At 40.5% G+C, this 26820-nt stretch overlaps 1 protein-coding gene across 4 annotated transcripts in view; it reads left to right on the top strand.

Annotated features, from left to right (window-relative positions):
• DPP4 (dipeptidyl peptidase 4) overlaps window positions 1-26820 on the top strand; it is an 81675-nt gene that overhangs the window by 9000 nt on the left and 45855 nt on the right. Inside the window, exons 1-8 of one of the 4 annotated variants that reach the window (XM_069574345.1) lie at window positions 4651-4776; window positions 7445-7494; window positions 12968-13063; window positions 13468-13559; window positions 14844-14924; window positions 22501-22553; window positions 22667-22739; window positions 23543-23663. In XM_069574345.1, coding sequence (XP_069430446.1) covers window positions 13033-13063; window positions 13468-13559; window positions 14844-14924; window positions 22501-22553; window positions 22667-22739; window positions 23543-23663 — 451 coding nt within the window. In that variant the 5' untranslated portion in view covers window positions 4651-4776; window positions 7445-7494; window positions 12968-13032. Of the gene's footprint in view, window positions 1-4650; window positions 4777-7444; window positions 7495-8471; window positions 8982-12967; window positions 13064-13467; window positions 13560-14843; window positions 14925-22500; window positions 22554-22666; window positions 22740-23542; window positions 23664-26820 lie in introns of those variants that run through there. The other 3 variants (XM_069574344.1, XM_069574342.1, XM_069574341.1) reach the window with 3 other exon arrangements.

A 26820-nucleotide genomic window follows, 5' to 3' on the forward strand; every position in this document is an offset into this window, starting at 1 on the left:
AGTTTGTAACATTTAAGATACAAATCAGAAAATGGAGGAGATCAGAAATATCTGAGGGAAATTACTCCCAATTTTCTCATAAAAAGCACAGATAAACTGTTATACTTTATCCAGTTCATAAGGGTATTTTTGTTGTTGTTTTAGTCACTCAGTCATGTCTGACTCTTCTGCAACCCTGTGGACTGTAGCCCACCAGGTTCCTCTGTCCATGGAATTTCCAGGCAAGAATACTGGAGCAGGTTGCCATTTCCTTCTCCAGGGATCCTCTTGACCCAGGAACCCAAGTCTCCTACATTGGCAGGTGGACTTTTTACCAATGCACTACCTGGGAAAAACAACAAAAAGCATTATTTACCTACTATTTGCTCCTATATCTCCACACTCCCATTAAAATGTAAGCTTCACGAGGGCAGGAATTTTTCATGTTTTGTTCACTCCGATCTCTAGTGCTCAGAACATTGAGGACACAGTGGATACGTTCCTAGTGCTGCTGTAACAATTACCGAACATTGAGGGGCTACAGCAACCAAAAAATTATTCTTTTCACAGTTATGAAGCCCAGAGATCCAAAATCCAAAATCCAAAAGGTGTCACAGGGCTGTACTCTCTCGGAAGGTTCTAGGGAAGGAGACCTTCCTTGCCTCTTCCAGTTGCTGGTGGTTACCAGCCATCCTTGATGCTGCTTGTCTTGTAGCTCGGTGACTCCGATTTTCCCTTTCATTTTTACATGGCCTTCTTCCCTCTCTTTCTGCATGATCCTCTTCATTTTCCAAGTCAGCAAAAGCCTGTCTACGTCGCATGGTCTTCTTATGAGGACACCAGTCAGTATGACCAGTGCAGCATGACTTCATTTTTTATATTTTTATTTTACATTGGAGAGTACAGCCGATTAACAATGTTGATAGTTTCAGGTGCACAGCAAAGTGACTCAGCCATACATCTATGTATATCCATGCTCCCTGAAACTCCTCTCCCATCCAGGCTGCCATATAACCTTGAGCACAGTTCCCTGAGCTATACGATAGGCAGTATAACTCATTTAACTTAACTAATTATATCTACTAAACTCCTATTTCCAAATAAAGTCAACTTTCTGAGGTTTTCGGTGGACATAAAGATTTTGGGGGTCTATTCAATGCATTGGTGGTGGTGGTGGTAAGTCTATTCAGTCATGTCTGACTCTGTGCCTCCCTATAAGCCATAGCCTACCAGCCTCTTCTGTTCCCGTGCCCACTTCCATGTGATGTTCCCTACCCAGGGATTGAACTCACATCCCTTATGTCTCCTGCATTGGGAGGTGGGTTCTTTACCACTAGCACCACCTGTAAAGCCCACTCAGCCCAGTACAGCTTGATAAATATTTGGTGAATTAAAGAAATTATCTTAGAGCTTATGTAAAAACATATTTTTGATGAACATTTTTAAATGTTACTTTAATTCTTATTAAAATTCTTATAATCCTAAATATGGGGTCAAGCCATCTGCTACTAGAGCATGCTCACCTATTCATACAGTACAGTGCTAGCAGCTTTTCGATAAAATTAATTCATCCTTTCAGCTTACTTACAGTCTACTTAAGATGTGACTGTTCAGACTAAATTTTTAACTAGCCATAGAAAATTACTTGATTAACTGGCAAACAATTTGGTATAGAAAGTAAATACCAAAGAAGATGATGAGGTAGCAAAGTGTGATGGATGGAGCAAAGGGTAATTCCAGAGCATGAGGAGGGCCCATGAAAAACTGAAGACCACAGATGTGGATTGTTTATTTCAGAAATTTGCTAAGTTCAAGAGAAGAAAAAAGGAGATGGCTACAGGAGGCAGCAAGGTCAGTGTTTGTTTGACATGGGCACACCCTGTGCTTGCTAACAGAGAGCTGCTGCTCAGTCATGTCCAAGTCTCTGCCACCCCGTGGACTGTAGCCCACCAGGCTCCTCTGTCCACAGGATTCTCCAGGCAAGAATACTGGAGTGGGTTGCCATTTCCTCCTCCAGAGGATCTTCCTTGACCCAGGGATCAAACCCACGTCTCCTGTGTTGGCAGATGGATTCTTTACCACTAGCACCACCTGGGAAGCCCAGGACAGAAGTAAGCAATGAAAAGGCAGTGAAGATGATGTGGGAGAAGAGCTGAAAAACCTCAGAGCCTCTAAGGAATCAAGAGGAACCCGGATCTGAGCCTGAGGCAGGCCCATTTCTGACTCCAAGTGCCAAGGAAAGGGTTAAAGAATGGCAGGACAGACAGCCAGAAGTGAAAAGCCCAGGAAAAAGCAAGCCCCTATGGTGGCTTTTGCTCTAAAGGAGGAATCATTGAATCTTTTCACTGGAAAACTTCATACTCTTGAATATGTGTACTACAGGGCCTGAGTTATTCAAGATTTGTTATATTTAAAATCTAGGAAACATGGGGAAAAGGCAGGAAGAAAAGAAACCAGTTATAAAGCTTGCTTGACTACTCTTCATGAGTGTGGGGAAAAGATGAGAGCTACGAGTTGGAAGGAAAGAAGGTGCTACAACTTTCTTTCCAGAAGTCGCAGAGTTGCCATCCTTAATAACACTTCAGGGAGAAAAATTTTAGGATTTACAGAAAGAATCAGTGCCTCTTTGACTTCAGAGCACCAGAAAAAATTATATTCTAATGTAACCTACCTACTGTCCCAGGTTCAAATGATACTGCCAAGCTGCCTGTTTAGATTATTTGCAAGCATTCCATCTAGACACTTCTATAAAGTCTAATGCATCTATGCTAACTCACGGAAATTTCTAACAAGCATTTACCATGTACCTCACTCTGCTGAACACTTAGGTTGTTTACAATGGTGGTCATGACCTCAGGCTTCAGAACTCTATTGCCTGGGGCTTACTAGTCATGGGACTTGGGTCTGGTTTCTATCCATACCTCTTTCCTTTCCTGTAAAATGGGGATGAAAATAAGTTAATAAGTGTGTGATGCTAGAATAGCACATTGGAAGGTTTCTGTGAGCATTTGTAGTGATTATTCTTTATATCTCTGGTGGCTGAGATGGTAAAGAATCTGCCTTCAATGCAGGGGACCTGGGTTTGATCCCTGGCTTGGGAAGACCCCCTGGAGAAGGGAATTGCTACCCACTCCAGTATTCTCACCTGGAGAATTCCATGGACAGAGAAGTCTGGCAGGCTACAGTCCATGGGGTTGCAAAGAGTCAAACACAACTGAGTGACTAACACTTTCACTTTTCCCTCTCTCTATATTTTTAACATTAAAAAATTTTTAACAGTCCCAGAGGCATGAACTATAATAATACTTGTCTCACACTCTTGAAAGTTTTGCTGGGTGAATGCTGGAAAGGGCAATGTCTGTGGTAGTTTTGTTTTCCAGTGATCATTTTCTTCATCTCTTGGAAGACAAACAGGTGTCACAGAGAGTAGCCGTGCTCATAATGCCTATAAATCCTTCTGGAGAGTTCTTCAGTGACAAAGTATTAGAGCTTTCAGCTTCCCCAAATGAGATATTCTCTAATCAGTTTTCTCTCCAAACTAATCATTTTTAGCTTTGATGTTTCACTACAACTACTGACTATTTTTCAAGAGAAACCAGCCCTTTGCTAAAATAGTAGCTTGTTTCACAGGCCTCTGGGTCATTTATTTATATGGTTAAGATGTTTCTAACTTTCAACTGTTTCTCATCACCTTGGATTACACTGATTAAAGTCAGTCAACATAGTGAGGAATAAAAGCCTTGTCAATATTAATTTTGGCCACTATTATCCAGTTTCTTTATTCTCAGAAGAGTCCTAGCAAAGGGTGAGGGAGTGACTATAATCAGAATTTTTTAAAAAATAGGATAATTTGCATTTCAGAAAGGAATAAAGCCATCCTGAGGTCCTGTTTATGCTGGCTTCCTGTGTGTGCAGAGCCTCCTGGCTCTTCACTGGGGAGAAGGCAGGGTGAACTGGATTTAGTTCAGGCAGTCCCTTCAGCCTTGCATGTCTTCACCAGTGGCTATAGATATTTCCATCTTGAGCTGAAATTTGAGACATGAATATTCTGCCAATTTCACTTCTCTGCCATATATATTGACGTCTTATGTTGATAGTTGTATTGTTTCAAGACAATGAGAATTTCAGTATCAGCTTCTGTATTTCTAACTGATCTTGGGAGCATCTTTTTCTTTTTTCCAGAATGGTTGCTGACCATTCCGAGGAATATCCAGATAGGGTCATCAAGCCATAGCCAGGGCTGACTGCCTATTTTTGCAAGTTAAGTTCTATTTGGAATACAGCCATGTCCATTCATTTACCTGTGGTCTGTGGCTGTTTTCAGGCTGCAGTGGCCAATCTGAGAGGTTGCAAAGCCTAAAATATTTACCATCTGGCCCTATAAGAAAGGCGCTTCCCTGGTAACTCAGTCAGTATAGAATCTGCCTGCACCACAGGAGATCTGGGTTTGATCCCTGGGTCAGGAAGATCCCTTGGAGAAGGAAACGGCAACCGACTCCAGTATTCTTGCCTGGGAAATCCCATGGACAGAGGAGGCTGGCAGGCTACAGTTCATGTGGTTGCAAGAGTCAGACATGACTTAGAGACTAAACCACCACCTATAAGAAGTTTGCCAACCTTGGATCTAGATATTGTAATCTTCTAGCCAAAAGAGACTTTCTCTTTTTACAGGTAAGATGTGTAAATCTTCACAGAGACGTGGCAAATATAGAAATCACACTAGATGTTTCAGCGGAGAAATATGATAAAAGAATTGGTCATACAAATTAGAGCAACAACAACAAAAACATTTCTAAGGTAAGCAAGAGACAGGAGCTGTAGGAAGGAGGTACCTCTGCTGCTGCTGCTAAGTCACTTCAGTGGTGTCCGACTCTGTGCGACCCCATAGACAGCCCACCAGGCTCCCCCGTCCCTGGGGTTCTCCAGGCAAGAGCACTGGAGTGGGTTGCCATTTCCTTCTCCAATGCATGAAAGTGAAAAGTGAAAGTGAAGTTGCTCAGTTGTGTCCGACTCTTCGCGACCCCATGGACTGTAGCCTACCAGGCTCCTCCGTCCATGAGATTTTCCAGGCAAGAGTACTGGAGTGGGGTGCCATCACCTTCTCCGAGGAGGTACCTCTAGGGCTTGGGAAAAAAGGAGAAGAGGGACACAAAAGGTCTGGATTCTGAGCTGCAAGGTGTGTGAGGCATGTGGCTGTTTCTGGCACCCCTAAGAGGCAGGATGGAGCAGGTTCAGGTGTAAGAAGAGAAGCACGAGCCAGCATGGGCACTCCTTTGGGGCACATGCTGACAGAGTGAGCAAGACAGAGGAAGACCCCCTGCTCTTCTACCCACTCCACTCCTTCTCTGTGTTCCCCTAGTGGCAGGACCCAACAGGAAGCCTGAGGATGAAGGGGCCTGGGAAGCATAGCTGTAGACGCCCTGCTCAGCATTGCTGAGCAAAGAATAGAAGTGTACATTTGAGCTGAAAGACGATACGTAAATGACGGTCACAGGCATAGAGAAGTGACATGTCCCTGGTGACCGCATGGAAGGTCAGAGCCTGAGGCTCCTGTCTCTGCTCTGTTTAGACCCAGCCGGCCCAGGGCACTGTTTTCCTACTGCCCAGGAGCTTGGGGTTTACAAAGCTCATATTTAGAGCTGTGTTCCTATGTCTGTGTTCTCCCGTTGATGTTGCCTGGCTTTTATCTTTTGACAAATATTTATGAAGTGCCTACTATGGCCAGACACTGTTCTAGGCCATGGTGAGATAATAGCAAACAAAAGGTAGCACAACCCAATCAGTGTCCTCCTGGAGCTCACAGGTGACCAAGAGAGGCAGACAAGGCAAAAAATATAGTATGTCAGGTGGTATCACTGTCGAGGAAAAAATGTAAAGCCAGGAAGGGTGATACAAAGAGAATTTGCAAGCGTTAGTTCAGGGAAGGAAGTGAAGTTGCTCAGTCATGTCCGACTCTCTGCGCACTGTGGACTGTAGCCCACCAGGCTCCTCCGTCCATGGGATTCTCCAGGCAAGAGTACTGGAGTAGGTTGCCATTTCCTTCTCCAGGGGATCTTCCTGACCCAGGGATCAAACCCGGGTCTCCCGCATTGGAGGCAGACGCTTTAATCTCAGGGAAGGAAGGTGAGGTTTAAATGAAGACCTAAAGGAGATAGGGAGCAAACTTTGGGCACATCCCAGGGAAAGAACATTCCAGGCCGAGGGTATAGCAAATTCAAAATATCTAAGGCAGAGGCAGGCCCAGTGTGTCTGGGGAACAGCGGGGAGGACAAAGTAGATGTAGAGAAGGGAGAAGAGAAGAGGGAGGGGGAGGAGGAGGGGGAAGAGAAGGATGGAGGCCAGAGCCATGACATGGACAACCCCTCGTAAAGTTGTTTCCTTTGTTCTAAACTGTTGCTGTTCTGGAAAAAGTGCATTGTACTATTTGGTTGGCCTTTCAAAATAACCTTTGAAAACACGTTGGTTACATGCCTAACAGAAGTTTGGTCATCCGACTCTCTGATCTTAGAGTAAATGCATAGGGGACACAGTCCCGGGTTCAAGGGCTCTGGCTCAATGGCAACGCCTTGATCAGATGCACATGACATCCCTGGGAAGTTTCTCTTATTGAGAAGGGAAATCTGGTGACAGTGATTATATTCCAGTACCTCCTGTGTATAATAACCTCCTGTGTAGAATGATCAGTCTTCACAGATCCTGTAATTCCCCTAAGCTCAACATTTTCTCTCCATGTGAGAACGCTGTGGATAGTATTAAACTTGTCAATCCTGAGCAAATGATTCGATTGTGCTTATCCTAGGTGCTTTCTCAATGTGATGCTCTTATGCTATCTTATTAGGATCATTTGGCATAGGAACACAGTGAAACTTAATTAGCTTTTATTTTATATGAACACAGTGAAACTTAATTTAAAAATAAATAAATTTGCAATCAAATTTCTAATCTCAGCAGCACTCCTAGATACTCCCAGGGAGAGACTCTTTCATCTCTGTTTCTTGATTGCCTAGCACATACTTGGAACAAGACAATAATAGGTAGTACAACCTATCTAGAGGACTTCCTAAAGTTTAAGTCCTGAGCCAAGAACTTTACATCCACCATCTCATTTCATCATGGTAGATCTCTTGAGGCTGGATAATGTTATTATTATTTTATAGATTACAAAGTTGAGGTTTTGACAGCTTCAATAATTTTCCTAAGGCTGCTGTGCAAGAATTAGGTCTGGGCTCAAATCCAAGCTCTCTGGTTTCAAAGCCACCAGGGACCCAACCCCTTATTGGTATTTGTTGACTCATTGGTGATGGGCAGCAGCCCACATATGCTGCTGGTTAATAAGGGATGTGAGCTGATTTCCAGTCAATTTCTTCTGCCTTCTTGATTTTTCTTTCTCTTTTTCCAATGTCAAGGCTGCCATTTTGCTAGATCAAATTCTAAAGTAATACTCATTTTATTTCTTTCACATCAGTATTAAATGTTAACTGATTACCATATGGAACACAAGAACTCTGTAACCAGGTATCTTTTCCCCATGTTTAACAACTTTATGAGTTTATGAGCTATAAAGAGTGCATTTCTTTTTAGTTGCATTTCATTAGCCATTTATTTACCAAAATAATTTATCTTTCTGAAGTAGAAATATTTATATCATAGTTTCATACAGATCAAAAAAGTTTAGTATCAATGAGTATAAAAATGTTCAAAATATCCTATAATCATAAAATAACCACTGGCCAAAGGAAGGCTAGTATGTGGAACTACAGCACTCTAAAATTCTTTTTTGTTCAGAAATGATTTTGATCTTATGACAAGGGCTCATTAAGATATCATACACTTTAAAGAGAAATTATTCTTAGGTTGAACCATTCTAAAAGCTGCTTTTCTGCCATTTTTGATGGATAGAAATAACATTTTCATTTTGTTCAATGTAATAGTTGCTCACAGTGAAGAAAGTACAGTAAGTTCCCTACATATGAATGAGTTCCATTCCAAGAATGCATTTGTGGGTCCAGTTTGTTCTTAAATCCAACAGAATTAGCCTAGGTACCCAACTAACACAATCAGTTATACATTGTGTATGTAATAGGTTCATATTATAATAGGCTTATAATACTTTTCATACAAATAACATGTACATAAAAAACAAACAGAAAAAATAAAAAAACATTTTAAATCTTATAGCACAGTACATTGAAAAGCATAAAAGTTACAGTGCAACAGCTGGCATACAGGGGCTGGCACTCGCATTCACATCTTTGAAAGTTTGCAACTTGACCATTCGTATATAGGGGACTTACTGTATTAAAGTTGCTCACTGTTTTCTGATTTTTGATTCAAGGAGGCGTAAATCTTGGAGTTTTGGTATAATCTGATGGGTAACACAGGATTAACCTCTCTACTTGGCCAGCACAGTGCTTTGAACTGATCAGTCAAATGAACAGCATGTCCCAGGCCCACCAGGAAGACCAAAGGATCAGCCAAAGGCCTTCAGGGGTGCCCTGTCAGTGAGCAAGCAGACAAGGAAAGAGAAATGAGCACGTGTCCTCTGGTGTTTGACAGAACAGGTTGGCAGCGAACAGTGAACTTGCTAAAGGTCAAAACCTGAACTTGGCACTCAAGTCTCATAGAACTTGCTTATCTAGAGGTTTCGAAAATGTCTTCCAATGAGCGCTGCTCATCCAATGGCAAGGCAAAAAAACAAGGAACATTTGTTGCTCTGCTTGTTCCGGCTTTGCAGTGGTGTTGGGGTGTGGGGAGCCAGGATAGGGAGCCCTGGCACGCAGGGTAGTTGTCAAGGAACTGAGTGAGGCTGCCACAAGCTGAGGGTGGCCCAGGCCTCGCACCCATGTTTTGGGCCGTAGCAAGAGCACAGCATCAGTGTTGGTATCTGAACATCAGCAGATGGATCAGAGTCACGCTGAGCAGAAGGGAGCCTGAATCTGGTGGAGATGGTGGGTTTAGAAATGCTGAGGCCTGATGAGAGGATGAGTCCCGCAATGTCTGAGGTGAGTGAGGTGGTGGGAGAGGTAAGTGCCCAGTGAAGGAGGAGCAGCCTCTGGGTCAGCCGGTGACATCACAGAGGACTTTTGCCTCAGTTACTTTATTATTCCAGATTGAAGTGTGCTATAAAACCTGGGCAAGTACCCCCATGTGAGATACCACTTAGATAACACTGTATCTGATCTATATTGTAGGTACTCAGTTCATTCTCTTCTTATGAAATCAAAAGTCAGTGATAGATGGGAATTGCTTGGTGGCCCAGTAGTTAAGACTTGGTACTTTCACTGCCAGGGTTTGATCCCTGGTCAGGGAAATAAGATCCTGCAAGCCATGTGGCTCGGCTAAAAAATTTTTTTCAATAGTCAGTGATAGATAGTTTATGTTGCTATGTCTGTTTTATAGATATGTATGTCTTCATATGTGTGGACTGCTGCTATAAAACCAGAGACAGGTGGCTTAAACAATAAACATTTATTTCTTACAGTTTTGGAGGCTAGGAGGTCCAAGGTTGAGGTGCCAGCAGACTTCGTGCTTACTTTCTCATGTCCTCACACAGCAGAAGAGGCAAGGGAGCTTTCTAGAGTCACTTTGTAATTTTTTATTTTATTTGGGTCGCAAGACACATGGGATCTTAGTTCCCCGACCAGGGATGCTATACATGCCCCCGGCATTGGAAGTGTGGGAAGTCACTTTTTAAAGGGTATTAATCCAATTCATGAGGGCTCCACCTCATGACCTAATCACCTTCCAAGGGCTTCCCCTTCCAATACCATGGCATGGTGGTTAGGATTTCAGCATGTGAATTTTGAGAGGACACAAACATGTATTCGGTTGCATGTATATGTGTGGTTGGTGTATAAATCGACTTATTTCTATAGATCTGTCTAAACATATTCATCAGCAGACAATGTCTGGAATGTGCACATCTATAACCGCTGATGCTTTGATTTGCACTAATTTGGGGATATGTTTTACATCTGTCCATTTTAGACTAATAGCTCTTGATAGCATGGTATTTATTCTCTGCAATAATATTCACTTTATAATGATTGATATATAATAGGATGATTGGATGAATATAGACAATTGAGGGTGGTTAGTGAACAAATGCAGATTTGTAGTTTTTGTAGTCCAATATGAGTTACAAATGCTATTTTCTATAGCACAAGGCTTTATTTCTTGTTTAAAAGTTAGGTTCAAGGACCAGCTTCACCCACTTGTATTTTTGCTAACAAATACAAATGTTTTACTAACCTTCAGGGGAGAAATGCAGGACTGAATTGAAAAAAACAATAGTTAAAAAAAATCTTTTACTTAACAAACTAGGCTTAAGCAAAATCAATAAAATAATAAAATGAAGTGTAGCAAGTTTATCTGCCAAAACTGAAGGTTTTATAGGCAGAAACAAGATTATGTTATGAGATCAAATCCAAAGAAATAAAATCTTAAAAACATTTTTTGAAAGGACATTTCCTGTAAGAGAACTACCTTTCCATGGGCTGTAAAAAATTAACAAGAGAAGATGCTGCTGGCTTTGAAATCCCTCTCAAAAAACTGCAGTTATAGGAATATTATGGTAGTGGCTGATTTTGTGAGTGTTTGTTTGTATGTATGTGAAAAATATAGAGTTTGGAAAAAGACTTAAGGATATTTGTAGTCAGCAGATGCTCTGGGACTGAGGGAGAGGAATCACATTGGCTTAGCTTGCTTAATGATACCCAACACCAACCAATGAAAACTTTTTTTACATGTCTCTAGTAAGGCATGGGCTTCCCTGGTAATGGAAAATTGCCAGGCAAATGGTAAAGAACCCCCCCCCCCCCCATAATGTGGGATACCTGGGTCTGAGACCTGGGTTTGATCCTTGGGTTGGGAAGATCCCCTGGAGGAGGGCATGGCAACCCACTCCAGTATTCTTGCCTGGAGAATCCCCATGGACAGAGGAGCCTGGCGGGCTACAGTCCATGGGGTCATAAAGAGTCAGACACGACTGAGTGACTGAGCACAGCACAGCACTTTAAGGCACACCTCTGTGCTAGATGCTAAGGCTGATAAAACACAAAAACCCCCAAACCAATCAACAAAAACACAAAGCCTTGTCTTCAAAGAATGCATGGCCTACCTGAGTAGGTCACACAGGTAGGCATGGAAAAAGAGTTGTCAACACGAGGTATTAAGTGATAGGAGCCCAATGAGTAGTGTAGGGGCAAAAGTCAAAGGCAGAATTGGATGACAGAGGAAGGAAATGGAAGCTGGAGGACTGTGAAAGATGGGGAAAGAGTTGAGGACGTTCCAGGACGTTCCTTGCTTAGGGCAAGGAATAGAGGCAGATAAGCCTGAGAGGATCCACTGCCTCCAGCAAGATTAGTGTGATTGGACCAGAATGTTCTTGCAGGAAGAGAGCAGAAATAAGGCCTAGAACCTCATGTCAGATTGTGGGGGCTGCAAGTGCCAGGTGAAGGAGTCTGAATCTTCCTGTAGACAGTGAAGACTCAGTGAAAGCTTTGGAGGAAGAGCTCACCAGATGACACTGGCACTTTAGAAAGATCCAGAACTGGTGTGGAAGAACCTGAATGCAGGATACCTGGAGAAAAGATTTCAAAGGAAGAGTCAAAGGGTAGATTGTTTGTAGGTGATGGTAAAAAAGACGGAGACATCAAAATGATCTTCAGATCTTGAGTTTGGGTCTTCAGTAACAGAATATAAAATCACACAATTTCCTATGGAAATCTAGTTTTGGAAGGTGGACAATTATTCTAGACAAGATATGATAGGGTTAGAGGGGGACAAGTCAGGTAAGAAGGCTAAACACAGCGCTGGAAATGGGAGTGTGGGTGTAGTAGGCTAAGGTAATGAGCGCAGGTTTCGTCATGTATCTAAGAGGAAAGTATTCCTGAAGCCGCATTCTCCGGAGTTCCCTGCAAGGAAGACTGGAGAGAGATGAGCAGAAAGTTGAAGACTAATTCCAAAGCATTTCTGCCTTACAAGTCAATGGAGAAAAAGAGAGTCAAAGTAGCAGATGGAAAAATAATGGTCAGAGAGTTAAGAGAAGGACTGAGGTGTCACAGAATCCAAGAGAAAGGTTCCATGTAAATTTTAATCAAGGTCAAGGAAAAGTGATGATAGAAACAAAGATCTCAACTAGGTGATTAGCATATCTTAAAGGTTTGTGTGGAGCAAGAGGACTTAGAAGTGAACCTTAGGGCCTCACAGAAGGATGATCTAGCTTTGCTTCACCCATTGCATGGCTACATGACTGAAAAGGTGCCTATCAAGTTGAAATATCAACTTGGTACATCAATTGCATATCAGAATGTAAAGACAATACAGAAAGGAAATAATGTGAAAACTCTCATTTTTGTTGTTTAGTTGCTAAGCGTGTCCAGCTCTTTTGTGACCCCCATGGACTGTAGCCCACCAAGCTCCTCTGTCCATGAGATTTCCCCGGCAAGAATACTGGAGTCGGTTGCTATTTTTCCTCCAGGGGTTTTCTAGACCCAGGGATCGAACCCAAGTCTCCTGTGTCTCCGGCATTGGCAGGCAGATTCTTTACCACTGAGCCACATGGGAAGCCCTTGAAAGATCTCATTAGTAACATTTAAATGTTGATAACACATTGAAATGGTAACATACTTGATATGTTGGCTAAATAAAATATGCTATTAAAATTAATTTTACCTTAAAAAATTTAAAATATGGTTACTAGAAAATGTACTCATACTATATTTCCCTTGAGCATTGCTGGTCTAGACCTTTGAAATTAAGCTCATTAATGTAGCACTGTGAAACACATGCTCATATCCACTTGAACAGCTAAATGCATGTTTACCCATTTACTCAGTCCAAAATCTTTCAGTGTCTTTTGCATTTTGTGAGTGTATTTCTGTATTTTGTTATCAGTGAATACTGTAGAAATCCATGTTGAAAACTTTTATTCAAAATGAGTTATCCCTTCATACTGAATATTTGACTCTTTTTTCCCAACCAACAGATGATGCTTCAACTGATAGTCGCAGAACCTACACTCTAGCCGATTATTTAAAAAATACTTTTAGAATGAAATTCTACAACTTGAGATGGGTTTCAGGTAAGGCTTTCTGGTGGAAAGAGGGGCTGATTTTTATGCTAATTTTCATTTTATGCTTAGTTTCAGTTAGGTTGTGGGGCACCTTTATGGCAATGAGAATATATTCTTATTTTTTAAAACCATATGGGAAAGTATCATTTTCTACTTAAGGGTGCAAAAGGAGATAAGACAGAAAGAAACCTTAGTATTTCTTTGACATGCACTGTAAAAAATTAAAAGTGAATTGAACCCTTTACAATGATGATGGGAAAATGAAGGCATACTAGTGTAATATATCAGTTCATGTTTTTCCAACTTAGAACTTGTATGAATTTAAATCTTACATTTTTATTGCATGATTTTTTAGTTTATGAAGATGTTTAATAGCAACTTGAAATATTGATCTGGTCATTTTCTTTCTTTAGATCATGAATATCTCTACAAACAAGAAAATAATATCTTGCTATTCAATGCTGAATATGGAAACAGCTCCATTTTCTTGGAGAACAGTACATTTGTATGTTTGATCACATAATAAATTCATGCTTTAAGGGAATTCTGGGGATTTTTTTCATAACCTTTCAAATCATGAGTACTATCGTTTCTCATCCTGTTGGACTCTTTCTGCAGCATATGGTGCGGTGGATCTTTCTCTTCTTGGAATGCTCCCTGCCTTGGTTACTTTTTAGTCTCCTTTGACGATTCCTCCTCCTCTGCCCATTCTCTTACGTGTAAGTGCTCCTCAGGGTCCTGTCTTCACTGTGAGCCTCCCTCCTCACCTTGCGTGCTCCCCTTCAGCATATTCCATGCATTTCCACAGCATCAGTGCGTCTCAAATACACGCTTGTAACACTAACCTCCTCCCAAGATCTAGACCTCTATTTCCAAAAGCTTGATGGCTCCTGCACATGGATGGTCTGCAGGCATTTTAAACTCAGTATCCTGAGTTAAGCCAGTTGTTCCCGCTTCCCTCTCCTAGCAAAGGGAAAGCATCCTATTCCTCTTCCCAGTCTTGGTAAATAGCACCCTCCTCCACGTCACTTAAGCTAGAAATCTCAGAATCCTCCTTGATTCCTCTGTTATCCACCTTATTTAGCTACTCAATAAACCCTATCCATTTTCTCTTGTGATGTCAAGTGTCTCTCAGATTTCCATTTCCACTGTATAGCCCTGGTTGAAAGCCTTGATTAATTTTGTGACAGTGAGTACTATATTACAACGTGTATCCCTCTCTCCATTCTGTAGATCAGAACACAACATTGCCCAAGTCCAAGGCTAACCCAACCCCTCCTCTCTCATCTCATCTTAGCCAGAGCATCTTTGGACAAAGCAGATAAGATTCTGTCACATCCATGTGCAAAAACAGTAGTTCATAGCTCCATTTCTTGTATTTAGACACTTCCTATTTTTCTAATTGTATGTCCTCTCTTTGTCTGACACACCCTATACTGTATTCAGATTATACTTAGGCAGTCTCTAAATATGCATGCCCTTTCCACATCTGGGTTTATACCCTTGCCATTTCCCCTCCTGAGAAAGTTCTCTGTCTGTTCCTGATCCCCACCCTCATAGCCACCTTTCCTTGCTTAAAATTAATCCTTCCCTCCCTGACTCTCTAACCTTGATCACCACCCACTTTGCCTCATGGTCATCTGTGTAGGGGAATGTGCCGCCTCTTCTAGACTGGAACCTCCCAAGGCACGAGACACAAGTCTAGAATCATACCCTCCACATAGTAAGTACTCAACAATAGCAGTTAAATGGAATCATTCAACTGTTCTTCTTTCTACTTGATTGACAGGAAGAATTTGGACATTCTATAAATGATTATTCAGTTTCACCAGATAGACAATATATTCTCTTCGAATACAACTATGTGAAGGTAAAAGAAATGCTTTTTATGAGTGTGTTATTTTATAACCGATCTCAAGTCTATGAATGTTTAAGGTTGTTACCTAAGTCAAGCAATAGGCTCTAAAAACTCATTAATTCAGTATCAAAAGAAGAAATGGTCATTCTCCTTCATAAAAGATAAATCTAATGAGTATTTTAAAATAAATTCATTTTAGGGTTTTCAAATACTAAAAAGGTTAAGTAATATTATATAGACTAAAACTATGTTAATAAAATAGAACTTATAATTTAAGAGTTAGTTTACGTGTCTGACTTGTAATATCTAGTAATAGACTGTTTTACTTCCTTTGTCTGACAAATAGTAAGACTAGATTATTTGCTTTAAAAACAACTAAATGTCTCATTCCAGAAGAGATTCTGTGAAGTGACTCAGACCACCTCTCAGCCCTCAGGTCCCACCATATACAAACTATTCCTAAGGGGCGGGCTCGGCAGCAGTCACCAGCGCCCTATGGGGAGCACTGAGCTTCCTCCAATCTCACAGCCCAACATCAGATTCTCACGCCTTCAGGAGAGGTTTCAGCATAATCACACATCATTTTCATGTTTAGTTGTTGTTGTTGCTCAGTCACTAAGTTATTGCTCAGATGGTAAAGAATCTGCCTGCAATGTAGGAGACCCAGGTTCAGTCTCCGGGTCAGGAAGATCCCCTGGAGATGGGAATGGCTGCTCACTCCGGAATTCTTGCCTGGACAATCCCATGGACAGAGGAGCCTGGTGGGCTACAGTCCATGGGGTCACAAAGAGTCAGGCACGACTGAGCAACTAACACTTTCATGTTTAGGGTGGCTGCCAATCACCAGTGACTGTAACTGCAGCTTTTTGATTATTCTTGGATTTGACAATGGCTGTTGAGTATGAGAAGTTTTGCAACATACAAGGTTAGAAACCTGTAGAGAGATTCTGCTTGAAAACAAAACACAAAGCTGGAGGTCCCGACCTCTGCCTTTCTTTTCTAGAGTAAAGAGTAAATACTGAGTGGTCTTATCTCATACCATCACTGCTATACTCAGGTCATGCAAACCATCCCATACTCCATATCCCACTTGAGGATGGTGACTCCCAGTCATAATATTTACCCTGGTTCATTGCGCTGGCCTCCATTTCCTGGACATGAAGACTCGCTGACTAGGTCCTGCTAAACCAGTCCACCAGGAATGAATCAGAAGTCTATGCCAACTTTAACACATCTGTTTCCAATTAATGAATTAGTATTTGTTTAATATAGTGGTTCTTATTGCTATCTACAGATTAAAATCACAGTAGAAGCTTTTAAAAACTCGTAAGTATCCAGGTCAATAAAGTGAAGTCTCTGGGGGTGAAGCTGGCATCAGTATTTTTTTTTTTAACATGTAGAGTATTTTAACTAGCAGTCAGGGTTGAGAACCAATGGTTAACAATTCCCGATGTTAAAGTCAAACATATAATGACTGTGAAGTTAAGATAGAAACAGCAAGGTAAATACCAGCTCAATTTATTCTTTCGCCAAGTTCAACAGGTGCCATGCGATATGTACTAACAGATGTATTTCACGGGTAGGCCTTGCTGGACAGCCAGCCATCATTGGTAATTTGGATTTGTTGTGTCGCTGAAGTTTCCATGCACATTTGACTTCTTTTGCTGTTCTCATTCTGTCCCTTTCATCCTGCCATCCATGTTTCCCAAGAGTGTCCATGCTCCTTTTAAAACCTGAGTTTGATTATGTCATGCCTATGCTTAAACTCTTGTGATCAGTAGCTTCTCATCACTTTCAGAATAAAACCCAAACTCTAACCAAGGCAACGTGAGAAGCCTGGGTGATTGGACCTCAGTCTGCCCTTCTGAACTCACCACCCCCCAGCCCCCAAACCCTGCACTCACCATGCTTGGCCTGTGCTTACAATGGATCACCTGGGGAGGTTTTTTTAAACCTCCCTCGCGTCATCTGACTCAGCATAGCCACGGGTAATTTTAAGGATTCCCAAGTGATACAGTCTTCCCTGATAGCTCAGCTGGTAAAGAACCCACCTGCAATGCAGGAGACCCCGGTTCCATTCCTGGGTCAGGAAGATCCAATGGAGAAGGGATTGGCTACTCACTCCCGTATTCAAGGGATCAGCTAACCTCTCCAGCATTCAAGAAAAATATCCAGAACAAAGAAAAGTCTAGTTTTATTCCATTTCTCTGGAAATCTATTTCCAGTGTTCTTTAGACCCTGCAGTGTGGCTTCTCCATGACTGAGCCAGCACATTCAGAAAGATCAATCCTTACTTTTAAGTTGTGGCTATAAAAAGATAAATGAGTGAGTGAATGAGAATGTAAATAAATAAGTACCATGCAGCCTAGTACAGATGTTCGCATAGTATCTCCCCTCTTTGCCTAATGCTGCACAGACAGTAATAGTTGCATCATCTGTGACGTGTTCACAGGAGCCCTGCTAAGCACTTCACATGCATTCTCATGTTCCCGAGATTGTTTCTGTCACTGTCCTCATCTTCCTAAAGAGAAAACTGGAGCTTAAAAAGAAACCTGGCTGATATTACATATTAGAGACTTGTCTTTATCCATTTGTGTCACTCTAACACCGCAGACTGGGTGACTTAATAACAGATTTTTTTTTTCAGAGTTTTGGAGGCTGAGAAGTCCAAAATCAAGGTGGCAGCAGATTCAGTGTCTGGCAAGGTCCTACTTCCTAGGTCATAGCTGGCCATCTTCTCCAAGTGTCCCCACATGGTAGAAGGGGCAAGGAAACTCATATATGAGGAAACGAATCCCACTCATGAGGGCTTCCCCCCTGCACAACCTAGTCACTCCAGAGTGGCCCCATCTCCAGAATGCTATCATGTTAGGAGTTAAAGTTTCAACATATGAATTGGGGAAAGGAGGAGATACAAAGATTCAGTCTACAGTAAGACTTGAGTCCAGGTTGGAAGACTCCAAAGCTTGTATTCTTAAACATGATCATTCCTATCTTTTTGCTTGAACCTCTCTCTGCCATGATGCTTTTTTTGCTCTTCTCTGTGTGGCAGCCCTCTGAGACCAATAATCTTTTCTATAAGCCTCTCAGCCTCCCCAGTTCCTGATTTGATTCCTGCCTTTCCCCACCCATCCCCATTGCATGCTCTGTGATTCTTTTCCAGTAGTTTATGTCTCCATATCCCCCATTCAACTATGAGCTCCTTAAAAGGAGGGAGCCTGTCTTATCCAGTAATGCCTAATCAAGAGGATAGGTGCCAATGTTTATAAGCCTAAATAGACTGATGAGTCTGTTTCAAAAGATGAAGTGAATATACAAACATCTTGGATTTCCCTTTACAGCCCCTGATAGATCTGTCATCCTGAAATGATCTCAAAACTTCTTAAATCTCTTAATATTTTTAGCCTGTACCACAACTTTTGGCTCTAGCGAGCATTATACTCTGAGGTTTCCCAGAAACAAGCATGGAGTGTGTCAAAATAATCCAGGATTCAAAAAGAAATGTATGACTTGCAAAAGAGGAGACTTAATAAATATTTGTTGACATGAGAGGATAGGAAGGTGATAAATGATGAGTGGGAAGTATTATTCAAGATTAGGAGCCTGACTTGTGTCTCAGCTCTGCCAATACAGCTCAGGGTCCTTGGGCTACCCACTTCATTATTTCAGCCTCATGCTGCTGCTGCTGCTGCTGCTAAGTCGCTTCAGTCATGTCCAACTCTGTGCGACCGCATAGACGGCAGCCCATCAGGCTCCCCTGTCCCTGCGATTCTCCAGGCAAGAACACTGGAGTGGATTGCCATTTCCTTCTCCAATGTATGAAAGTGAAAAGTGAAAGTGAAGTCACTCAGTCATGTCCGACTCTTCACAACCCCATGGACTGCAGCCTTCCAGGCTCCTCCGTCCATGCGATTTTCCAGGCAAGAGTACTGGAGTGGGGTGCCATTTCCTTCTCCAATATATGAAAGTGAAAAGTGAAAGTGAAGTTGCTCAGTCGTGTCCAACTCTTTGAGACCCCATGGACTGCAGCCTTCCAGGCTCCTCCGTCCATGCGATTTTCCAGCCTCATAGGTAACATTTAATTATTTTAGTTTGGTTTATTTCTTGAGTATATCCTATGTGGCTTGTACTAGGACAGACTCCAGGTGTTTAAAGTTGAATAAGACACAATTTCTTACCTCTGGGGATATGCTAAGAAAAACAGATATATAGGCAAGTAGTTTTTCTTTTTTAATATTTTTAATTTCTATCTGCATCCTCATATAAACATTAATTTTTCATAAATGCAAATATGTGATCATATTTTTTAAAAACCTTCAGTCTCACTATTTTTCCATTTTTTTTGCTTGGCCCTCTATTCCTCATGGGCTTCCCACATGGCTCAGTGGTAAAGAATCAGCCTGCCAATGCAGGAGTCATGGGTTCGATCCCTGGTTCGGGAAGATCCCCTGGAAAAGGAAATGGCAACCCACTCCAGTATTCTTGCCTGGAGAATCCCCATGGACAGAGGAGCCCCGTGGGCTACAGTCCATGGGGTTGCAAAGAGTCGGCACGACTTAGTGACTAAACAACAACTACTCCTCATCTCACTGCCTTTTCCCCAGGTATCCCATGTTGAGAATCTATTGTATATCCCTCTATATTTTATATTTGTTTATTCACTTAATTCTTTGAAGATAGAGATTCTTTTTAGTTATTGCTTATTTTATAAAAATGGAATCCTATTTTCCATACTTTTCTGTAAATTGCATTTCTCACTCAGAGATACCATGTGGATATCCTTCCAAGTCATCTGTTAAGGCTCTAATTCATTTATTTTTTGAATTAATAGACTTTATTTTTTAGAGCAGCTTTAGGTTTACAGAAAATGAGTGGAAAGTGTAGGGAGTTTCCATATACTTCATTACCACCCCTCCACCTCACTCTATCCCTGTTATTTTTGGTATTATTAACATTTTGCCTCAGTGTAGTAGTACATTTGTTACAATTGATGAGCCAATACTGACACATTATTTTTAATTAGAGTCCATCATTTGCATTAGGGTTTACTCTGTGTTGTACATTTTATGAGTTTCGACAAATGTATAATGTATAATGACTTTTATCTGTCATTACATTAATAGTATCATACTATACTAATCCATAAATAACTTCTGTACAAAGAAAACTCTCAGCTCAAATAATTTTACTAGCAAATTCCTTGTTATTTATCCAAATGAGCTAAAAACTTATACCTATGCAAAAAAATCTACACACAAAATTTTTACAGCAGATTTATTCATGTTTTGGCAAACATGAATACTTGTCTGTCTGTATTAAAGTCCATAGTTTACATTAGGGTTTGCTCTCTGTGTTGGACATGTTTTCATTTTTCCTAAAAATCCTCTGTGCTCCACCAGTTTCTCCCTCCCTTCAAGTGAACCCCTAGGAACCATTGACTTTTACTCTCTCTGTCATTTTGTCTTTTCCAGAATGTCACGTGGTTGAAACCATACACGCATTTTCAGACTGGCTTCTCTAACTTTGCAATATGCTTTTAAGTTTCCTCCATCTCTTTTCATGTCTTCGGGCTCATTTCTTTTTGCTGCTGAATAATATTCCATCCTCTGCATGGCTGGTTATGTCCAAGTTTTGGCAAACATGAATAAAGTTGCTGTAAAAATTTGTGTGTAGGTTTTAATGTAGGTATAAGTTTTCAGCTCATTCAGATAAATATCAAGGAGTTTGCTGGCAAAATTATTTGAGCTGGGAGTTTTCTTTGTACAGAGGTTATTTATAGACTCAGATGTTTATTAGATGTAAAACTACTCAGATTCACAATTTCATCTTACTTTCAATAACTCATTTTACAAGGAATTTGTCCTTTTATCTTACTTTTAAAATGTATAGGTAGGAACTTCTCTATCATGTATACAAGGAAAAAACTTTTTTTTTCTTTTCTCTTAAGCAAAGAAAAATATCTTGTTTTTGTTTTTGTTTTTGTTTTTAAATTACTTGTCTATATGTCTGTCTTCCTTACCATACTCCTAGAGATAAACGTATAGTGGTTGGGACTTCACCTTCCAATCTGGCACAGTCAGGTGTTCAATCCCTGGTCAGGGAGCTAGGATTCCCACATGCTTCACAGCCTAAAACCGACGCATTAGAAATAGTGTTGTAACAAATTCAATAAAGACTTTTAAAATGGCATATCAAAAAACTCTTTAAAAAAGTGTATAGCTAAAACACAGTTAACATAAGTTCTTACCATCGTTGTCTGTGGAGCCTGTTGTGGGGCTTCCCAGGTGGCACTAGTGGTAAAGAATCTGCCTGCAGTGCAGGAGACACAAATTCCATCCCTGGGTCAGGAAGATCCCCTGGAGAAGGAACTGGCAACCCACTCCAGTACTCTTGCCTGGAGAATCCCATGGACAGAGGAACATGGCAGGCTGCAGTCCATGGGGCTGCAAAGAGTCAGATAAAACTGAGCAACTGAGCGCATACATACGCAGAGCTCGTTGTGGTATCCCGTGTTTTATTTCTGATACATTCATTCATACTTGTTTTCTTACTCTTTGTTAGTAATTTTACTAGTGTCTTCAAAGAACCAGTTTTCAGCTTTTTAAAATTTTTCTCTATTGTATTTTCTTCTATTTGATTACTGCCTTTACCTTTATTAGGCTTCCCTGGTAGTTCAGATGGTAGAGTCTGCGTGCAATGCGGGAGACCTGGGTTCAATCTCTGGGTTGGGCAGATCCCCTGGAGAAGGAAATGGCAACCCACTCCAGTATTCTTGCCTGGAGAATCCCATGGACAGAGGAGCTACAGTTCATGGGGTCACAAAGAGTTGGACATGACTGAGCAGCTAACACTTTACCTTAATTATTTATTTTCTCCTAATTTCTCTGAATTTAGTTTTCTTTTCATTTTTTAGCTTCTTGAGATGGTTATTTAAAATATTAATGGTGTGTGTATGAAAGTGAAAGTGAAAGTCACTCAGTTGTGTCTGACTGTTTGTGACCCAATGGACTATACAGGAGTTCTCCAGGCCAGAATACTATTGTGGGTAGCTTTTCCTTTCTCCAGTGTATGTGTGTGTATATACACACACACATATATGTATGTGTGTGTTTTAATATACATTGCCAAGTGACTTCCAAGAAAACTATAGCACTTTATATTTTCATTATCAATGTAGGAGAGTAAACACCTCTCCTCATCACTACCACCAATAGAATTAGAGATCTTTAAGATATTTTGCCAATAAAATGGCTGAAAAGTAAACATTTGCATTTTTTTAAACAGATGAACTTAGCATTACTGTGATAAGTTCTGGGAATTATGTTTGCACAGAAAGTGGCATGTCAGCCCACTGTGGTCCTCTGCAGAAGCAAGGCCAGAGATAAATGATAAATGAAATCCAGAGGAGTTTGTACTAGATAATTTCTAAGATACTTTCTAATTCCAAAATTTTAAGACTCTAGATAGGGAATTATAAGATATAAAATGTGAGAATTACACAATGTTATATGGCTTTACCTCTCACCTGGTGAGAGTGATCAAGCTATCAAGAATCACAGAAGCCTGAAATGTCTATTTTCTTTTGTAGCAATGGAGGCATTCCTACACAGCTTCCTATGACATTTATGATTTAAATAAAAGGTCAGTGACTTCCTTTCAAAATCAATTATTCTTCTCTAGTGTAATAATTAAAAAGAAAAGAAATTGTACTGTGATTTATCCACTTGGAAATATTTCTTTTTATCTTTTTCCAGGCAGTTAATTACAGAAGAGAGAATCCCAAACAACACACAGTGGATCACATGGTCATCAGTGGGTCATAAGTTGGTTAGTAAGTCTCTCTTCTTTTCAGGAAAATAATGGCTCAAGTCTTTCATTTGCAGAAGCTCCTAACTCTGATACAGAGCAGATTCTTAGGAAGGCTGTAGTCACTATCACATAGAGTGTTATTGCCTAAAATAACATTTTATTAGTCTAACAGAGTAAATATTAATACAATTCCTGAAAGTTTCTGAACTACTGTTAGGAAATTGTTTATTTACTGGCAAAATGTTCATTAAACTCAAATTCTAACCCTGTTGTATTTTGTTTTTTGTTCTGTTTTATTTTGGTAATTTTTTTTTTTTAAGCTTTCCCACTTTCTGTTAGTTCTTTGACTTTTTCTATGTCACTATAGATACACCTTCATGTTCTATAGTCTTAGGAGAATGTCAGAAGTCCTGGAGAATCTAAACAGGAAGACAGACTGTTTATCTGTAGTTGACTCTGGGCTTGCAGCTGCCTTCTCTCTACTCAGCCCCTGCAGAGAGAAATGCAAAGCACGCATCACTCTACAGAAGTGGACAGTCTTCTGGGATTTGCATACACTTTACTATTCAATAGCAGTGGTTGTGGGCTGCTTCTTTTTGGTAGATAAAGGGTGTGTTTAGGATTATTTGGGTATTATAGCATGCATACTTATACATTTAAGAACGTAAATGACTCTTTCTCCTGCTCAAATGGAATAATCTAAGGTAGTCATTCCACTTGCATACCAATATTATTTGAGGATAAAATAATAGATAAATTTTTTAAACTCTAGGATAAAATATAACATCTTGTGTATCCATCTTTTTTCCCAATATTTCTAGGCATACGTTTGGAACAATGATATTTATGTGAAAAATGAACCAAATTCTCCAAGTCAGAGGATCACATGGACTGGGAAAAAAGATGTAATCTATAATGGAATAACTGACTGGGTTTATGAAGGTAAAGACGTTAAAACTTTTTCAAATCAGAAAATCTGTTCATTTTCAAAGACAGTTAAACTTGTCTTTGAAGACAGGGAAATTCAATGGCATTCAAAATAGGTTGTATTCTAAAAAGGTGATCAAACCTCTTTTACACTCATGCACCAGACCAAGAATTTCTTCACAGTGAGTGTTACTGCTACGTCCTCACTGTCACTTCAATGCTCCCATTGTCTTTGCTCTGCTGCTACAATTGACTTGTCTGTGTAGGTAGCTTTTCTGCTTTCCTGGGACATAAAAGTCTCCAGATTAACATCAGATGTTTCTCAAACCAAGTCTACCTAACTCAGAAGTTACTAAGGAAAACTAAAAACTCCAACAATATTCCAAAAGATGACAAAACATTGTCTGGAGGTTGTGGAGTCCAGGGAAAGAACATGCCTCTTTTATAGAGGATTTGGGTTCATTTGAACTTGGACAAATTATCATTTCCTCTTTTTAAAGAAGAAAAAAAATAATTAGACTTAGGGGGGAAATGGGTTCAAATAACAGAACCGAAAAAGTTAAAAAGAATGATTCTCTCTTTTAGGGTAAAGAGTTTTATAAAATATTAGGAAAATAGCATTCATGTCTCTAGTTGCCAAGGTAAAAAGGCATTTTGAGGCTATTCCAAACCCTTTACAAGATTGCATAATGCTTATTAAAGACTCATCCCTCTTTTTTAACCTGTTATTTCTTCTCTATACTTAAAAAAAGTTAGTTTTTCTTCATGGCTCAATTTTGGTTCTTACCAGTTCAAGTTGAGTTCAATCAAGTGAATAACATTGTAAGAACAACAGAAAACACTTTAAAAGAAAAATAAATTCCCACAGACCAGAAACAAGTGTTAGATTAAAACTTATAATAAAATTTACTAACACTTGTCACTTAGATATTAAAAAGCATCTTTAACACTTGTTGAACAGCACAGCACAACCTCAGGATCCCCAACGTGAGCTGGATAAAGAAATTCTCTTCCCAAAGTTCTGACCCACCCTTCCTTGGAACAGCTGGGCATCTCTAAGATAAATACATCCCAACACTAAGGTTCTTTCTAAGGTAGATAATGGCTGGAGGAATCTTGTTTTGCCTGTTCATTACTAAGCCATTCACAGGCAGAAGAATGGCTTCAACAGTTCCAATGTGGGCCTGTCTTTAAAAATGGGACTTTAGTCCCTACAGGGAAATTCCTACAATTGGTTTTGTACGTTTACAAATACTCCATTCTTAGAAAGAACATACCTGTTTCTCCATATATCAGATCACTCTCCTGTTGGACCACCCTCTCCGCTGCAACCGTGAAGACTTGTTGGGATCAAAAAAGTGCATTTGGAGAATCCATAGGTTCATTAGTAAAAGAACAAACAAAGCTGTAAGATCTAAACAAGGCCATGTGTTGCCCTGGGGACGGACACTCACAGAGGAGCATATAATCTGGAACTTGAGCCCCCTCCCCACCCTGGGTCCCCAAATAGCTTTCTCTCTCAATTTCTCTGTTTTCACATTATTTCGTGATTTTCTAGTTGATTATTATTTACTTTAGTTAACAAAGAGCTTCCCTGGTGGCTCAGATGATAAAGAATCTGCCTGCAATGTAGGAAATCCGGGTTCAATCCCTGGATTGGGAAGTACCCCTGGAGAAGGGGACGGCTACCCACTCCAGTATTCTTGCCTGCACAATTACATGGACACAGGAACCTCTCAGGCTGCCGTCCATGGGATCACAAAGAGCCAGAGATAACTGAGTAACTGGGACTTCAACTTTTAGTTAATAAATGTTTTCTTTCTTTCTTTTTTAATACTCTGTCTTCTAGGATGAAGTTAATTACGTAACAATCACTTTTGAGTATGAATATTATTTACCTGACCCAGAGATGAAAATGAACATTTTGATGAGAGCGCAGAGGAGAGGGGATAGGCAAGGAAATAATTGGGAAGAAGAGCACTCCTTACCCCCGGGGGCAGTAGTGTTGACAAGGGGGTGTGTGATTCACGTGGAGGGCCAACCACCAACAAGTTGCTATGCCAGGTGCTGGGGAAACAGACACAAATGCTACTCAACTGCTGTTCCCAGAGAGAGACAAAGAAGCCTGCAAATAATTGTCGTGAAGCAATCCAGTTAGAGGGAGGAAACTAGGTCCCAATGGTGCCTAAGGAAACTCAGAGTGGCAAGATGGGGGCTGTGTGGGATGGGAGGCATCACAGGATAGTGTGTAATGGGGTGCTCACAACCAGTTCAGGTAGGGCTGGAAATCTTTCCTTTCCTTCATTGTTCTTCTTTCTCCCTACCCTTGATCCCTGTATTCTTAGGACTTTGAGTTTGATCAGACTAGTTTTATAATAATTGTTTTGACACATCATTGTTATGGAAAAATGTGTTCAGTATTCTCCTAAGTCAGAAAGAGACAATAAGTACCATATAATATCCTTACATGTGGAATCTAAATATGACTCAAATGAACTTATCTATGAAACAGAAACAGACTCACAGACATAGAGAAAAGACTTGCGGTTGCCAAAGTTGGGGTGGGGGTGGGGAGGAAGGGACTGGGAGTTTGGGATTAGCAGATACGAACTATCATATACAGAATGGATAAACAATAAGATCTTACTGTATAGCATAGGAAATCATATTCAATATCCTGTGATAAACCATAATAGAAAAGGAAAATAAAGAATGAAGGAGAGAAAGGGAGAGTTCAGTATTCTAAACAACTACTAATTCAAAACATTTAACTCTACCTGCCACTTGTACTTAAATGTGACTTTACAAACCATTACCTTGCTGTCACTGTATTCATTTTATGTAATTTCATCTTGATCTGAGATTAGAACCGATGAGCAGAAGCCACAGGGAATGAGACATCAAGTTGGTATATGAAGAAGACCTTTTTACTGGGAAATCCCCTTAGGTTGGAGTCACAAGGCCTGTGTTCTTGTCTCTGGCAATTCACTCACTCTCTCTAAACCTTGGTTGTCCTCTCAGCAAAATAGTCTATGAATAGAGTCACCTAGGGTTCAATTAGATAAGTGTTTTGTAAATTCTAAATTGCTGCATAAGTGTGACTCAATGATATAGGTATAAAGCAGCCAAAGGAGGAGCAAGCTGCCTGATCAAGTAGAAAGTTTTCTGTTAC

This window comes from Ovis canadensis, chromosome 2 (assembly GCF_042477335.2).
Source record: "Ovis canadensis isolate MfBH-ARS-UI-01 breed Bighorn chromosome 2, ARS-UI_OviCan_v2, whole genome shotgun sequence".
In the NCBI taxonomy this organism is placed as follows: domain Eukaryota; kingdom Metazoa; phylum Chordata; class Mammalia; order Artiodactyla; family Bovidae; genus Ovis; species Ovis canadensis.